This window comes from Ranitomeya imitator, chromosome 3 (assembly GCF_032444005.1).
Source record: "Ranitomeya imitator isolate aRanImi1 chromosome 3, aRanImi1.pri, whole genome shotgun sequence".
Classification (NCBI taxonomy): Eukaryota; Metazoa; Chordata; class Amphibia; order Anura; family Dendrobatidae; genus Ranitomeya; species Ranitomeya imitator.
The window spans coordinates 649778755-649797617 of record NC_091284.1 but is presented as its reverse complement, the minus strand read 5'-3'; the positions used below and the strand labels follow the sequence as shown (position 1 = coordinate 649797617).

At 42.4% G+C, this 18863-nt stretch overlaps 1 protein-coding gene across 1 annotated transcript in view; it reads right to left on the bottom strand.

Annotated features, from left to right (window-relative positions):
- The window catches only part of CNMD (chondromodulin), a 141839-nt gene extending 123608 nt beyond the window's left edge, over positions 1-18231 (bottom strand). Inside the window, exons 1-2 of the mRNA XM_069758186.1 lie at positions 17949-18231; positions 15332-15472 (exon numbers count right to left, since the gene is read on the bottom strand). Of these exons, the coding sequence (XP_069614287.1) occupies positions 15332-15472; positions 17949-18104 (297 nt within the window). The 5' untranslated portion in view covers positions 18105-18231. The remainder of the gene's footprint in view (positions 1-15331; positions 15473-17948) is intronic.
- Between the last annotated feature and the right edge of the window lie 632 nt (positions 18232-18863).

The window sequence follows — 18863 nt, the reverse complement described above, 5'->3', positions numbered from 1 at the left end:
GCATCCGGCAGCTTCCACTCCCGCGGCGCCGAATGATGTCATCCAGCCGCGCCACGCCGCTGACTGCTCACGTCGCTGCAGCTCCAGTACGCCACTGATAAAGACCTCTCCGTGTCTCCTGTGCCAGTCAGTGTCGGAGCAAGGAGCAATATCTGCTCCGATCTGACACAGCTAGCGTCCGCTCTGTACACCTCGTACACGCGGATACGCTCTGTACACCGCATACAAACACGGGCTGTGCTCCGTACACCTCGTATACACACACGACTCCGCTCCATACACCTTGCACACACTGCTCCGCTCCGTACATTCAGTTCTACCATTCTGTCTAAGTTCCATGTCTGGTAATGCCCTCTTTTATTACAAATAAGCTCTGGGGACAAAGTTGTATGCAGATCAGTGTCCGGCACATAGTTCTTAACAGCACATTTACATATGAGAAACATATGGATATCTCTGGAATAAGACATCGGATCGCAGATATCAAGCGATCAGTTTATTCAGCTTCCTATGACCTGCATTCCATATAGACGGCTTAGGAGGGTTGTCCCTATTGACAGGTTCCCTTTAATGTGTGGCTTGTTGCTGGTTATGTTCTAAAGGCCCCTTCAAGACCTTGAACTAACATATGATTCCTTATTTTCAGCCTATATATCTAGTTTATTAAGACACAAAAATGAAGTAAGCACTTTGTACAGACTTTCTATCATTTCAAGATGGAAAAATTAGAGATTATAGGCTGGTTTCATCAAGATGTTTAAAGGTGGAAACATTTTTGCAACAAAAATTATCAACTTTTGGTGTGTTTTACACCAGTTCCACCAAAGCGGGCAGAGCTGAGATGGGACAGGGTGTGGTGAAGCCGATTCAGCAAATTCATCAAAATTTACACTACTTTAATTTTGTAATTTACACCAGAAATGTACTCCAGTCCCTGACTGGAGAAACATTTCTCTTGAATTTCTCTTGAAGGCGCACACCAGTTGTAAGATGCTCCTAATTCATTAAGTGGTTTGCACATCCAACTCCGGTCCTCAAGAGCCACCAACAGGTCATGTTTTGAGGATTTCCTTAGTATTGCACAGGTCATTGAATGATTGCTTGTCCAGGTGATGCAATCATCACCTGTGCAATACTAAGGAAATCCTCAAAACATGACCTGAGGACCGGACCTGGGGAACACTGAACTAGGGGGTATACAGACCATCGTATTTCTTGTTCAAGGATCACATCGCAATCCTCGGACTGACCGTCGTCCCTCCTGATCTGAGCATGACAGCTGCATAGAAATACAACAAGCTGTCAACCTCAGGTCAGGAGAGGGACCGTGCCAGTCCGTGCACTGCGATGCAATCTTCGCACGAGAAATATGGCCATCTGTCTGCACCCTTAAGGTACCGTCACACTAAGCGACGCTGCAGCGATCCCGATAACGATCCGGATCGCTGCAGCGTCGCTGTTTGGTCGCTGGAGAGCTGTCACACAGACAGCTCTCCAGCGACCAACGATCCCGAGGTCCCCGGGTAACCAGGGTAAACATCGGGTAACTAAGCGCAGGGCCGCGCTTAGTAACCCGATGTTTACCCTGGTTACCATCCTAAAAGTAAAAAAACAAACGCTACATACTTACCTACCGCTGTCTGTCCTCGGCGCTCTGCTTCTCTGGTCTGGCTGTGAGCGCCGGGCAGCCGGAAAGCAGAGCGGTGACGTCACCACTCTGCTTTCCGGCCGCTGTGCTCACAGCCAGACCAGAGAAGCAGAGCACCGAGGACAGACAGCGGTAGGTAAGTATGTAGCGGTTGTTTTTTTACTTTAACGATGGTAACCAGGGTAAACATCGGGTTACTAAGCGCGGCCCTGCGCTTAGTTACCCGATGTTTACCCTGGTTACCAGCGAAGACATCGCTGAATCGGTGTCACACACGCCGATTCAGCAATGTCTGCAGGGAGTCCAGCGACGAAACAAAGTTCTGGACTTTCTTCCCCGACCAGCGACAGCACAGCAGGGGCCTGATCGCTGCTGCCTGTCACACTGGACGATATCGCTAGCGAGGACGCTGCGACGTCACGGATCGCTAGCGATATCGTCTAGTGTGACGGTACCTTTAGAAACACCTTACTATACGTCTGCCTTTTTTAAGCCTGCCTTTCAAAACGCTAATCTTAATTAATCTGGCCCTATTTGTTGCAGCTGGCTAGTCCAAGGACAGTCCCTGGGGGTTTCTCCCTACCTTAATCCCTTTCACTACAAGATTTCTCCTGATATGCACATAAACTTAACTGTCTAGGTGAGCAGCGAAGGTGGAAACCACTATGGACCTGCCTCAGACTAGTCAGCCAAGACACTTTGTCCCCAGCTGGATTTTCAAAAGTATGTTTCCCCTAAAATGATGCTGATGATTTTATACATGTTGTCTCCAGACTTTTTTGCTATTGTGGCACCCCAGGAGTCCAGTTGCCACAGTGGCATTGCCTCCCTCTCAGGGGATGATGTAATGCCTGGAAGCAAGGAGGGGTCCCCTTACCAGGTAGTACCAGCATCCAACACCTTCCTGACTCTAGATCAGAAGGGGGAGCTCTAACACCTGGTTTCAGGGGAGCTCCCCTATAAATTCAGGCCTGGAGGTGGAGTTAGTGAGTCTAGCGAGGAGTCTGAGAGTGAGAAGAGAGGAGGCAAGTCGAGGAGAACCTGGGGAGTGGAGCTGTAGCCACGCTCACCCCAGAAGAGAGCGCTGACAATATAGGAAGCCAAAGTCCTTGGCTGTGTGGGTGCTGTACGCCCCGACAGTCAAATCTGGAGGGCAGGGAACTGCAAGCTCCCTGGCCACACTGAACACCTGGAGGCACCGCAGCAGAACAAGAGTCGGGGCTGCCAGTGAAGAGGCAATGCTCGTGATAGGCTCACGTTATCTTCCATACAGTTTAGAAGCAACACGCAGGGTAGGAACTTGAACAGAGATTAAAGCAGCAAGGACCTAAGAGAATAGCGCAGATGCAGAGCCTCCAAACCCACCTGGCAAGGTGGAACCCAAGTTGCTTCCAGGCTGCCCGGACCCCATCATCACCTGTGCCCCAGACTGCACCTGCAACTAACAAGTAAAGGTAAAGGAAACTGCAGTCCTTGTGTCCTCCAGTCATTTCCCACACCCTCAGTCCTGCACCCCGCCATCTATGATCCATTACCAACTATACCGGTTGCCCTGGGGCCCCGTTCCACCTTTGGGGAGCCGAACCATCCCAGCTGCGTCACCATCGGTCTCAGCAGTACCCTTAAGCAGCGTCGGCCATCCATTGCCGAACACCACAGGTGGCGTCACGAACATACCCACCTATAAACTTTATTTTCCCCTTTAATTCACTTTTATTGGATGCCCCAGGGCCACGGACCAGGTCACTGCTGCCGTGACAACCCCCTTATGAACCGTTGGACCCAGCCCGAGTACCCCACGGCCCTAGTAGGCACTCCACTATGCTACATTGCAACCTATGTGAAAATATTATAAACACCACTGTACAACCTACTGTATAGAGCCAATTAAAGCTGGTACTGTTATTGTGTCTATGAATTAAGGCTGATAATGTTCCTATGAATTAATTTTAATACTGGTACTCTATTTATAAATTAATGAATTAATGCTGGCACTGTTACTGTATTTATGAATTAATATTGATACTGTCACTGTATTTATGAATTAAAGGGAATCTGTCAGCAGCTTATTGTTATGTGAACAGCGGTTCAAATGGAGGAGGCATCCCCAAGACCAGAAGCGGTATCTCCCTCACGTTAGGAGGGTAAGTGACCTACGTGAATGTATATATGCTAAATAGGGGTTTATTGTATTTCTTTGGGAAAGAAGTGCTAGGCGAAAACCAAAAATAAAGTGTGCCCACTCTGCTCGGCAAATTTACCAGCTACATGGGCAAAAAAGCCTTATGCATACAGAACACCATAAATGAAGAAACCCCAAGATTTGCATCTGAGCTCAAAGACTTAATTAAAACCCAAGTAGAAGATGCGCTAAAAAGTGTAAAAAGCCGTAAGAGGAAACGCAAAAATAAATCCCCAAATTACAGTTCCAGTGAGGAAGATAGTATCCATTATAGTTCGGATAGCTCTACGTCCTTCTCCTCCTCCTCATCATCATCATCATCATCCTCTGCATCCTCAGAAGGCGGCCGTAACCGTTTCCCTATTGAAGAAACAGATGCGTTAGTTAAAATGGTTAGAATAACCATGGGGCTGACAGACACTCGTTCTAAAAAAAGCCGCACAAGACCTTATGTTTAGTGGTCTAGAACAAAAGAGGCATAGGGTGTTCCCGCTAAACGAAAAAATACAGGCCCTAATAAAGAAAGAGTGGAAGAGACCAGATAAAAAAGTCCTGTTAACCCCTAAAAGGTAGTATCCGTTTGATGACCCAGCCTGTTCTTCATGGGAAAAAGCACCAAAATTAGATGTCGCTATTGCGAAAGCTTCTAAGAAATTCGCTCTACCCTTTGAGGATATGGGAACCCTCAAAGATCCCATGGATAAGAGAGCTGATGTGTTCTTGAAAGGATGCTGGGAAGCCGCTAGCGGAGGGTTGAAACCCGGGATAGCTGCCACGTGCACGGCCAGAGCATTAATAGTATGGCTGGATCACCTGGAGACCCAATTAAAAAATAAAACACCAAGAGAATCTATATTGGACTCTGTGTCAGTTATGAGGGGAGCTGCGGCATATTTAGCAGACGCCTCCATAGATTCAGTGAGGCTGACAGCAAGATGAGCTTCATTTTCATATGCAGCCAGAAGAGCTTATGGCTGAAGTGCTGGCCAGGTGATTTACAAACAAAGGCAAAGCTATGCTCCATACCATGTGAAGGGGAATTTTTATTTGGACCTACCCTGGATGATATCCTCAAAAAAGCCGTGGACCAGAAAAAAGCTTTTCCAGGGTTTCCCAACCAATCCTATAGGCGGCCCTTTCGAGGGAAGAAATTTATGCGAAGACGCCCCCCAAAAAATCAAAAAGATGGATGAGAAGATAAAAAATGTAAAGGGAGAGGCTTCATGTTCAATAAGCCAGATAATAAGAAACAGCCCCAATGAAGGTGCGCCCCAGGTAGGAGGGAGACTGACATACTTTCTCCAAGCCTGGGAAAAAATATCAGGGAGCAATTGGACTTTGAATATAATAGAGACTGGCCTGAAGCTGAAATTTCATACAAGGCCACACCATCGATTTGTAGTAACACCACAAAGGAAATCCGAGACCGAACAGCTGAGCATCCAGAAAGAAGTCCACAGTCTCCTAACAAAGAAGGTCCTACAGGAAGTCCCACAACAGGAGGAAGCAACAGGTTTTTACTCTCCTCTTTTTCTTCGGACGAAGCCAGACGGGACTTTCAGAGCAATAATAAACCTGAAGAGGTTAAACAAATACCTAATAACAGAAAGTTTCAAGATGGAAACAATTAAGTCATGTGTCAAAACCCTTCATCCGTCTTGTTTTATGACGGTCCTAGACTTAAAAGACGCATACTATCATGTGCCATTATGTACCATAGAAACCTTCAAAAAGAACCTGAAGACTCATCTCTTCCGACAAGCCTACAGCCTGCAGTGATCCTCAACCTACTGAACAGCCGCACAGCCAGCTCTTCCCTCTCCTAGTGTATCCTCACCCACCCCCTGCAGACTGTGAGCCCTCGCGGGCAGGGTCCTCCCTCCTTATGTACTCGTGTGCCTTGTTATCTGCTCATGTTTAATGTATTTGTCTATATTTGCCCCGTATTCACATGTAAAGCGCCATGGAATAAATGGCGCTATAAAAATGTATAATAATAATAATAATAATAATAATGTAATCTGAAGACAGCAGGAGATAGCGGCTGAGACAGATTTCAGGAATGTGTCACTTGTCAAAGTGTGCGCTGTTGCTTACTAACTGTAAATGATTTATCACCGGACTAGTCACTGTCTATAGAGTTTGTACATGGAGAGTCTGGTGGGGGTGAGTTAGCTTTCTCAGCTCATTCTAAATCTAAAAGCTCTGATTGTGTTAGAACGGCTGCACTCAATAATCTAAGTGATACATTGTTGGATTCAGCTTCTCTTTGCCATCAGGCTGTTCTCAGATGAGGTAGCAAAAACCTGCCAACAGATTCCCTTTAACACTAGTACTGGTACTGTTCTATGAATTAATGCTAGCACTGATACTGACATTATGAATTAAACCTAGTATTGGTTCAGTATCTAAGAATGAATGGTAGTACTGGTACTGTATCTATGGATTAATGCAAGTGCTGGCACTATATCTATGAATTAATGCTGTATCTTTTCAGTATGGCTTGTACAATGACATTTATAATTTTGGCTGACGTTACACATGCAATGCACCAAAGCTAGTATTGTTACTATGGTCAAAAGTTATAGAAGACCTTATATACATCATGCAGATGCCTTCCTGGTCTGATCAGTCCATTTTTTCAGCTCTGTAAGGCCACAGGCCAAACCGACATATACATTTCATGTGTCATTTGAAAATGTAGCACTCAGAAAATGACAGTAGATTAAAAATGTATTATTGGTTTAAAAAACTATTTATTGTACAAAAAAATTAATCACAGATTTGAATGCTGTCAGTAAATGGAAACATTATTTGTCTAAATGTAGTGTCTTCAGCATCTACAGCATTTCTTATTGCTTGAAAGGGTATTCTGATCTCGGTTATCAATGGTATATTTTTTATATATATTTTTGAGATATATTATCATTTAATGATAATAGGTACCCCGATGGGTTCAAGATTTTCCCCGCCCCTCACTATTCTTTATATGGCATGGTTGGAGGAATCATACATTTTTAATGATACCAACCCGTTCTACAGGGTGGGCCATTTATATGGATACACCTGGGTGGGCCATTTATAAAGTTGGATCGAAAATGGCCTACTTCAAAATTTCTGCCATGGTCACCACCCATTTTGAAAAGTTTTCCCCCTCCCATATACTAATGTGCCACAAACTGGAAGTTGATATCTCCAACCATTCCCATTTTATTTAGGTGTATCCATATACATGGCCCATCCAGGTGTATCCATATAAATCGCCCACCCTGTACAACGCCATATATTGGTTCAGTAGATATGTGGACAACCTATTACTTGCATGGCAGGGTGGTTCGTCAGACATTGAGTCATTTTCTGTCTATCTCAATTCTGAACTTAAAATTTACTGTCAGTTCCCCCACCTTTGAAACCCCCTTTTTGGATATTTATCTAACAGGAAATTATGTTACTAATAAAGTAACAACATCTCTTTACCGAAAAAACTGTAAGGCAATACAGTCCTATTATCTACATCTTCTCATCCTCACCACACTATACAAGCAATACCCTACAGAGAATTTAACCATGCTAAACATATTTACTCAACTAATGAATTATACATCCAAGAAAGCAAGGTTATCAGCAAACGTTTAAATGAGAAGGGCTACAAAAACCGTGATATCAAATACGGTCTTAACAAAGTGTCCAAACAACCCAGATCTCTTATAACCAATCAAAGGTCTTCCGTCCCCAAAATAAAATGCAATCTATGGTCACTTTCTCAACACCATACAGCCTGCAATTTAATGACATTAAATCTATAAGAAAATATCTACCTGTCATCACTCAGGACGACACTCTATGCAAGATCATAAATAATGGCTGCAAATATGTGGCTCGGAGGGTCCTCACCCTGGCCAACTCGTGGTCTCCTAGTCTGATCAGACAACCTGCCAATCCAGATGCAATGTCTGCACGCATGCTTTGGACAGAACTAAATCATTTCCCTTGGCTTCAGGCACGGTTCACAACATTACAACCTTCATCAATTGCACTGCTAAACATGTCATTTATTGCATTGGCTGTCTTTCTTGCCATCTTAAATATATTGGATGCACAACCTGCAAATTAACCCCTTTACCCCCAAGGGTGGTTTGCACGTTAATGACCGGGCCAATTTTTACAATTCTGACCACTGTCCCTTTATGAGGTTATAACTCTGGAACGCTTCAACGGATCCTGGTGATTCTGAATTGTTTTCTTGTGACATATTGTACTTCATGACAGTGGTAACATTTCTTTGATATTACCTGCGTTTATTTGTGAAAAAACGGAAATTTGGCGAAAATTATGAAAATTTCGCAATTTTCCAAATTTGAATTTTTATGCAATTAAATCACAGAGATATGTCACACAAAATACTTAATAAGTAACATTTCCCACATGTCTACTTTACATCAGCACAATTTTGGAACCAAAATTTTTTTTTGTTAGGGAGTTATAAGGGTTAAAAGTTGACCAGCAATTTCTCATTTTTACAACACCATTTTTTTTAGGGACCACATCTCATTTGAAGTCATTTTGAGGGGTCTATATGAAAGAAAATACCCAAGTGTGACACCATTCTAAAAACTGCACCCCTCAAGGTGCTCAAAACCACATTCAAGAAGTTTATTAACCCTTCTGGTGCTTCACAGGAATTTTTGGAATGTTTAAATAAAAATGAACATTTAACTTTTTTTCACAAAAAATTTAATTCAGCTCCAATTTGTTTTATTTTACCAAGGGTAACAGGAGAAAATGGACCCCAAAAGTTGTTGTACAATTTGTCATGAGTACACCGATACCCCATATGTGGGGGTAAACCACTGTTTGGGCGCATGACAAAGCTCGGAAGCGAAGGAGCGCCGTTTGACTTTTCAATGCAAAATTGACTGGAATTGAGATGGGACACCAAGTTGCGTTTGGAGAGCCCCTGATGTGCCTAAACATTGAAACCCCCCACAAGTGACACCATTTTGGAAAGTAGACCCCCTAAGGAACTTATCTAGAGGTGTGGTGAGCACTTTGACCCACCAAGTGCTTCACAGAAGTTTATAATGCAGAACCGTAAAAATAAAAAAATCATATTTTTTCACAAAAATTATCTTTTCGCCCCCAATGTTTTATTTTCCCACGGGTAAGAGAAGAAATTGGACCCCAAAAGTTGTTGTACAATTTGTCCTGCGTACGCTGATACCACATATGTGGGGGTAAACCACTGTTTGGGCGCATGGGAGAGCTCGGAAGGGAAGGAGCGCCGTTTGACTTTTCAATGCAAAATTGACAGGAATTGAGATGGGACGCCATGTTGCGTTTAGAGAGCCACTGATGTGCCTAAACATTGAAACCCCCCACAAGTGACACCATTTTGGAAAGTAGACCCCCTAAGGAACTTATCTGGATGTGTTTTGAGCGCTTTGACCCACCAAGGGCTTCACAGAAGTTTATAATGCAGAGCCATAAAAATAAAACAAAATTTTTTTCCCACAAAAATTATTTTTTAGCCTCCAGTTTTGTATTTTCCCGAGGGTAACAGGAGAAATTGGACCCCAAAATTTGTTGCCCAATTTGTCCTGAGTGCGCTGATACCCCATAAGTGGGGGGGAACCACTGTTTGGGCCCATGGGAGGGCTCAGAAGGGAAGGAGCGCCATTTGGAATGCAGACTTAGATGGAATGGTCTGCAGGTGTCACATTGCGTTTGCAGAGCCCCTAATGTACCTAAACAGTAGAAACCCCCTACAAGTGACACCATTTTGGAAAGTAGACCCCCTAAGGAACTTATCTAGATGTGTGGTGAGCGCTTTGACCCACCAAGGGCTTCACAGAAGTTTATAATGCAGAGCCATAAAAATAAAACAAAAATTTTTTCCCACAAAAATTATTTTTTAGCCTCCAGTTTTGTATTTTCCCGAGGGTAACAGGAGAAATTGGACCCCAAAATTTGTTGCCCAATTTGTCTTGAGTGCGCTGATACCCCATAAGTGGGGGGGAACCACTGTTTGGGCCCATGGGAGGGCTCAGAAGGGAAGGAGCGCCATTTGGAATGCAGACTTAGATGGAATGGTCTGCAGGTGTCACATTGCGTTTGCAGAGCCGCTAATGTACCTAAACAGTAGAAACCCCCCACAAGTGACCCCATATTGGAAACTAGACCCCCCAGGGAACTCATCTAGATGTGTTGTGAGAACTTTGAACCCCCAAGTGTTTCACTACAGTTAATAATGCAGAGCCGTGAAAATAAAAAATCCTTTTTTTTTCCCACAAAAATTATTTTTTAGCCCCCAGTTTTGTATTTTCCCAAGGGTAACAGGAAAAATTGGACCCCAAAAGTTGTCCTATTTGTCCTGAGTACGCTGATACCCCATATGTTGGGGTAAACCCCTGTTTGGCCACACAGGAGAGCTCGGAAGGGAAGGAGCACTGTTTTACTTTTTCAACGCAGAATTGGCTGGAATTGAGATCGGACGCCATGTCGTGTTTGGAGAGCCCCTGATGTGCCTAAACAGTGGAAACCCCCCAATTATAACTGAAACCCTAATCCAAACACACCCCTAACCCTAATTCCAATGGTAACCCTTACCACACCTCTAACCCTGACACACCCCTAACCCTAATCCCAACCCTATTCCCAACTGTAAATGTAATCTAAACCCTAACCCTAACTTTAGCCCCAACCCTAACTGTAGCCCCAACCCTAACCCTAACCCTAGCCCTCACCCTAGCCCTAACCCTAACCCTAGTCCTAACCCTAGCCCTAACCCTAGCCCTAACCCTAGCCCTAACCCTAGCCCTAGCCCTAACCCTAGCCCTAACCCTAGCCCTAACCCTAGCCCTAACCCTAGCCCTAATGGGAAAATGGAAATAAATACATTTTTTAAATTTTTCCCTAACTAAGGGGGTGATGAAGGGGGGTTTGATTTACTTTTATAGCGAGTTTTTTAGCGGATTTTTATGATTGGCAGCTGTCACACACTGAAAGACGCTTTTTATTGCAAAAAATATTTTTTGCGTTACCACATTTTGAGAGCTATAATTTTTCCATATTTTGGTCCACAGAGTCATGTGAGGTCTTGTTTTTTGTGGGACGAGTTGACGTTTTTATTGGTAACATTTTCGGTCACGTGACATTTTTTGATCGCTTTTTATTCCGATTTTTGTGAGGAAGAATGACCAAAAACCAGCTATTCATGAATTTCTTTTGGAGGAGGTGTTTATACCGTTCCGCATTTGGTAAAATTGATAAAGCAGTTTTATTCTTCGGGTCAGTACCATTACAGCGACACCTCATTTATATAATTTTTTTATGTTTTGGCGCTTTTATACGATAAAAACTATTTTACAGAAAAAATAATTATTTTTGCATCGCTTTATTCTCAGGACTATAACTTTTTTATTGTTTTGCTGATGATGCTGTATGGTGGCTCGTTTTTTGCGGGACAAGATGACGCTTTCAGCGGTACCATGTTTATTTATATCTGTCTTTTTGATCGCGTGTTATTCCACTTTTAGTTCGGCGGTATGATAAAGCGTTGTTTTTTGCCTCGTTTTTTTTTTTCTTACGGTGTTTACTGAAGGGGTTAACTAGTGGGCCAGTTTTATAGGTCGGGTCGTTACGGACGCGGCAATACTAAATATGTGTACTTTTATTGTTTTGTTTTTTTTTAGATGAAGAAATGTATTTATGGGAATAATATTTTTTTTTTTTCATTATTTAGGAATATTTTTTTTTATTTTTTTTTACACATTTGGAAAAAATTTTTTTAACTTTTTTATTTTGTCCCGGGGGGACATCACAGATCAATGATCTGACAGTTTGCACAGCACTCTGTCAGATCACTGACCTGACTTGCAGCGCTGTAGGCTTCACAGTGCCTGCTCTGAGCAGGCTCTGTGAAGCCACCTTCCTCCCTGCAGGACCCGGATCCGCGGCCATCTTGGATCCGGGGCTGGAGCAGGCAGGGAGGGAGGTAAGACCCTCGCAGCAACGCGATCACATCGCGTTGCTGCGGGGGGCTCAGGGAAGCCCGCAGGGAAGCTTCCCTGTACCGCCGGCACATCGCGATCATCTTTGATCGCGGTGTGCCGGGGGTTAATGTGCCGGGGGCGGTCCATGACCGCTCCTGGCACATAGTGCTGGATGTCAGCTGGGATAAGCAGCTGACACCCGGCCGCGATCGGCGGCGCTCCCCCTGTGAGCGCTGCCGATCGCATATGACGTACTATCCCGTCGGTGGTCATAGGGGCCCACCCCACCTCGATGGGATAGTACATCTGATGTCAGAAAAGGGTTAAAAAGAAGAATACCGAACATTTAACTAATCACAATAATAATGAGTCGCATTCAGGATCATCTAAACATTTTGTCAACATTCACAAAGGAGACAGCACCGATCTTGCATTTTTTGGATTTGAGAAAGTGAGTAACCCTGTTTCTGGAGGCAATAGACAGAAACTACTCATTATCAGGGAAGCTTTCTGGATTCTAAAATTGGACACCAAGTTCCTGAAAGGGATGAATTTCAGAAATGATTTGTTTTACATATATTACTCTTATCATTACCTTATTACCTTGTCTCGTCTTGGTCATGAGTAAGAGCTAGTGTAGCTCGAAACGCGTCAACTGTTATCATGTTTTTAAAATGTTTCCTTTTCATGTTTTAAATCTATTAATAAAATTGATGTTTTATGACTTTTGCATTGTTGGCTTTTCCCATTTTTTTCCACTGTTCATTTTCTCAGGAAACCAGCCTGAAGTCCCATGCACTGCTCCCCTATTCTGGGAATTTCTCAACCTGGTGAGCTGATGTTTTGCTTCATTGTGTTTCTCTCACCATTTTTATACCCTATGACTAAGGGCACATATCGCATCAGAAAGGCGTCAGGTTCTTGTTTTAACCATGGCTGACGTGCCTTAATAATGTATTTTTGATTTTTTACCATAATGGCATGGTGTGCCGGAGCAATTCTCTTTTCTTCCTTTCATATAACTTAATGATCTCTTGGATCCATCCCCTGCCCCAATTTCTCCAATGTAGCCATCCTACAAGTGGTGGACACCTTATGTGGCCATTTCACTCTCTGGAAGCGTTGGGATCCCAGAGCTTTGACCCTTAGCGAACACTAAAGGGAACTTGCCACCAGTTCTTTTTGCATATGAACAAATACCGACACTTTCATCAGCCCCTGTCCTGTATTCTACAAAGTTGTATATTGTCCCCTAACTCCCCCTGTATATCCCTCAAAAAACCTTTTGAAGTGCTTCCGCGTGGTATGCAAATCTGGGTTGTCCGGAGCAATGGGCGTCATTGCTGCGTTGTCTGTTCCTCCGCTCTTCTGGTAATCGCTGTTCTCAGGCTTTGATTGATGTGGATGACGTGTCCTGCGTCATCCACATAGCTGAATAAAATCTTGCAGTAGGACGAGAGCAAAGTGCGCCTGTGAGAGCTGGATATCTGGATGACTCAGGATGCGTCATCCATATCAATCAAAGCTGGAGGACAGAGATTTACAGCGGAGAGGAGGTACAGACAACGCAACAATGACACCCATCTTATTGGACCATCCGGATTTGTATACAGCACGGAAGGTTTTTTGAGGGATAAGCATTAGGAGTCAGGGGATAATATACAACTTTGTGGAATGCATATGAAAATGGTGGTATTTGTTTATACATGAAAACATTGGTGACAGGTTTACTTTAAGTGGAGAAATATTCTAACATTGTGACATCACTTACTGAAATGGGAATACCCACTCATGTCCTTTCTTATCTACAAAAGGGTGATATACTGTAAAATCGCACTTAACCTGATGTGTCATCTCATGTATTCATCTGGCACATTGTCGCAGCTTTCCGCAGCATCACACTTGATAATGTGGCTTGGGGTGGGTGGACAGCAGAGAATACAAACACAACCAGTTGCATACCCCTGATGTACAATTGTCTTTTTTCTATATTTTTCCCTATGGTTTTACTGTAACTAGATATTTGCTATTTTTTATATTACAATATAGTAAACACCATCAACTATTTTCAGGGCAGAAAATCCCACTTTGCTTATTTCTTAAGTACCAAATGATGCAAGCAAACATGAAAAGCGTAATTGGCGCTCATTTGCTTTTGGTTGTTTGTAACTGATGCCCTAGAAGTTTACACGGTGTCCTTTATCCATTCTAAACACGGACAGTGATGATTTATGAATATGTGAGGAACAATGATCCGGAAAATGAAGAAGCTAAAATGTAAAATTGACTTTATTATCGGGTGACTGTTCTGTTGCAGTGTACTAGAACGTGACATAATGGACGACTTTCCATACATTATAATTATATAATAGTTCAGTACAGTTTTTACATTAAGTGCACCCATTAATGTGTTATTTTTGTTATTTTTGCCCCAGGTCCTTGATTTAGTTTAGTATTCAAGGCAGTTATAAAATAGCGAGAGGAGGTCATTAGTAAATGTTCCAAGATATTATCAGATGTGTTACTGTAGTTCTGTGCATAAAAGACAAAATGCACATTAGTTTGGTTGGTAATGAAAAGACATCCCGGCTGGTTGAGAAATACTGGACTACATTTATAGCAAGCTGCTGAGAGAGTTAGTGCTGGGGGAAGTAGCTGGCCGATATACAAGAGCTGATTGAGTCCGACATAAAGGGGCTTTTGTCTGCGAGCAGTCACCACTGACCCCAGCTCAGCCTACTAGACCATAAGCAACAGAGCAAGAGAAAGCTACCCGGAATATATCCTCAAAGGCACATCAAACGTTCTCACACTTTATACGGAACAACACAATCACTTAGTGAAAAAAAAATCATTTTAAATACTGGACATTTTTTATACCGAGAAGGAAAGCGCGGCTTTTTACTTGTGGCTAATTATTCCACTAAAGCCAATTATTGTGACAAGTTACACTTCTTTCTCCACTAAAGCTATAATGATCCATTTTAATAATTTATGTATTTATGTTGCCGCCAATTAAGCCTGCCATCTGTAGTCAGGTTAAATAGTCAGGCTGAATTATTATTATTTTATTTATTTCTTCGTCTCGTGGAATCTTGAAATAAATAAGAAGTCTAATGGAAAATCTTGTCAGAGTGAATAACAGCACGGTTCATATATCCAGTTGTATGCAGCTATGCACATGCATCAGAAGATTAATTCTAAATTAAAATAGCATAATACATTTCTGCATGTCAAGTGCCTATTTATTTCTTGCAGAATGCTGTAAAAGTCATGTGGGATCATATTCTCATTTATCATGGCAGTGGCTGTAATATTCTGCATGTTCTCCAAGTCAGTTCAGAGACAGTACGTGTCTCATTGATATTGGGCTCCTTTTAAATAGGCACCTTGTAAGCATATGTCTGCTCCATGTGGCACTGGGGGCATGCACCCGAGTCTCAGAGAATTGGGTAGATTCTCACTGGCTTTGACCTTAGTTGTAAAGATACCATAACCTATATAACTTACATGTTTGTCATTTACTTTCCAGAAATAGAATGCACCAATTGCCCCGAAGAGAAGCAGAAGGGCCCCGGAGATGAGTACCACGGCCCCAATTCGGAGTAGACGGCCACTGTTGGATGGCTTCACTGTAATTGCTGTATAAGCCTACAAGCAGAAGAAATACGACCATAAGTAACCATTCCATACGTTAAAATCACAAAATGACTTACTCACACCACTTATAGTGCGTGTCTACATATATATGATTATGTTATGATTTCGAATAATCTTCAGGAGTGACATCAATGGAGAATCCCCAGCGTTTTTCTTGAGTCACTACTCATTTTATGTGCAAAGAAAGTTTAATGTATGTCTAATGAAAATTCACAATTTATGAGATCTCTGATGCTTGATGTCTCAGTAAGGCTTTGTTCACAAGTCTTTTTGGGATCCACTCAAAAAAAACCAAAGGTTTAGTTTTGAAATGTATCCATTTGATGGACTTTAATAAAAATGGACGCTTTGGTTTTCGTTTTGTCTGTGCACATCCATTTTGAACAGTTCCATTTATCTGGAGGTGTCTCTGAACATCTCGGGTGCATACGCAATGCTAAAAAAACGGATCCGTCAGACAAAAAACATAACAGAAGACCAAATCCAATAAACTGTAATGTTAAGAAAAATAAAACACGTTTCTATTTTGTCTGTTTTTTGGTTAAAAAATAAAAGTTGTGCAGATTATGTTTTTTGTCCATCCAAAAAACACAGACGGAACAGATGCAAACTGATGACATTTTAGGAAATTACAAACCCATTAAAATGAATGGGGTCTGTAACTGAAAGTTTTATTTTCATTCTCATGTTCCCCAAATGGATCATAACAACAGAAATAAATGCAAAGACGAAACACTGAATGTGAGATGGGGCATACACAGTGCACAGGATTCTCAGTCTCTGGGCTCTAACCCAGAATAGTCTCATTCACTTGTAACAGAAGAATTTTGAGATTTTTATGATCAGAATTTAATAGTTTGAGAATCAGCATGAATAAGGCTTCATCTCAAGGAACAAGGACATTCTTGGGAAAACCATCACTATGAATTTGTAGGGTGTGACTGGGTATATTTGCGACTAAAGCTCGCCCTGAGTTTTGCGCAAATGTACACATTGACCAACATTGAGCAGTGTAATATTTGTGTGTGGTCCGTTGTGCACACTGACCACAAATATGTTCATCTGAAAGTTGCCTTAAAGATCATGGGCCTCCCATAACCTTTTTGACATGCCAATATGACATGTAAATCTATAGTACACTTAATTAGGGATAACTTCATGCAACATGGGCTGGAATCACAAATGCATATTTGCATCAGATTTTGATTAAGATTTTGAGAGATGGATCCAGCAGGAAGGAGAAGTATAAGACCTTCCTTTATGTTTTTCATTCCTTGGGATTCCGTTCTTGGTGTAGACTGAACGTGTGATTCCAGCCCTATTGGACAGATCTCCAGATTCTTCTCACCCCCTGGTTGTATCTTGTCCTAGTGAACGCTACTTTGCAGAATTTGGCAGTGAATATAAAGGCAATCCCATATAGAGTTAGCATTTGAGGCAGTATGAGGCACCCCAATGTGGTTCCCATAGAAGAACAAACATTTTATCACTACTCTGATTGAAGTAGTGGTGCGGCTCCATCATTTTCTATGAATATTCCCAAGCCGCCCTGACGCACGCTTTTATAATATACACGGCTGTACAGGTCATGTTCCTGGATTTCGAATTATGTGGACATAATAGTCCTGTGACGCTGCACTGAATACTGAAAGTTTGTCTCATCGTGATACGGTTCCCTACTATTGATATCAATTCGGGTCACATATCTAGTTATAATCACCACGATGGAAATAAATATACACAGCTACAAGTTTATATTAATAGGAGGATGATGCCCACACTAATCTTGGCAGATGCAGGATGGCCAGGAAAGGATCTAATTAACCTTTTCAAGGAGGTAAATAGAAATCAAACCCCAATCCTGAAGAAAACACCCATCCAAATCCTACTTTCTCCATGCAAACATTTTCACAGCGTCTCTGTATGCCAGGCATATGGGGAAATGTGAATTTATAGCAGAAATTAATTGCTTTAACCTTTTCAAGTTTACTTCTTACTCCATCACAATCCAAATCCCAAAGACCAGCGCCAGTATTTCATTCTGGTCACAGTGATTTCTGTGCAGATGTTCACATATTTTACATACATATGAGACTTCTGTGCGGTCAGATTCCTAACATTACAGGCTGGTGCAAGAGAGACAGTCAGACTTTTCATATGTTTCAGTAAAATGATGACAACTCTTGCTGAGACCTGTAGTTTCACAGCAACTGGAAAGATATAGGCTATTTAAAGCTATGGGAAACCTGACAAAGGTGACACTAGAGGCCATGGGAGTGAAGAAATCTCTGTTTTAAAATGTGATAATATCCTTTAAATAAACTTTAGTACATTTTCTAACTTGGATGTACATCTGATTTTCAGCGTGGACTGGATATTAGTTCAGTAAGCCTGATTTTTAGTTCTAAGAACACAAAGGCAATGTTAAGAAGAAGCTTGGCGAGGTGCTGAATGTAGAGCTACTCACTGGAGGAAGGCACTGCTCCACATCCTCAGGTCCAGCTAGGGCGATAGGAACTTTCTCCGAAGTCTCTGCCATTGTGTACTGCTGATCCCAATCTGAGCCCCCAACCCAGCTGTACAACGTGTGCAGGACAGGAGAAAAATCATGTGACCACGGCATGTCAGTCAAAAGTGTAAGGAACACCTGCCCACCTACCACTAGCCAAAAGCATCTCCTCCCCCTTAGTGCAGCATCCTGTGCATTCCTTCCTCACCCTCCCTTTGTGGTCTTCCCTCACCTCCAGAATGCAGCGCACACATACATGCTCAATTCTTCACTTTAGTCCTCTAGAAAGTTTCCTCCTACATGTTTTTGAAAGTCAAAATATACAGAGCCAACCTTTCTGTAGTCTCTAGACAGTAGGCCCATTCATTCACTGGTTCCTGCCTTTAACAAACATAGCATACAGTGAGAGACTACTGTTAATAAGGCAGAACTTGGGCTGGAATAGGTAATATTTTACTACTCACAAAATAGAAGCTTAAAAAATTTACCCCAAGAACGAGCTCAAACAGAGCCAGAGACATTGGTAGGATCTAAAAAGATCAGGGGCCCAAGCCTCAAAGTATGTATTTCACCGTACTAACACCCCTGCCACTTAGAAAACCTGTATGTATAAAGTTATCGTATTGCTACTATACCAGGATTAAATATTACCTATGTACAACACACTGTACAAAGACTAATATTACCAACAATACCACCATACATCTACACCTACATATAGACTGATCTGCATTAAATTATTCTTAAAAAAAAAAACTAAACAAAAACACACTGTTAAAAAGGCCTCCATACAGTGACCATATGGTGGTAGAATCCAGTACTAATAGCCCTCAATAACCTTTTATCAGGCCCCCGAGCAGATTCTCAGGGACC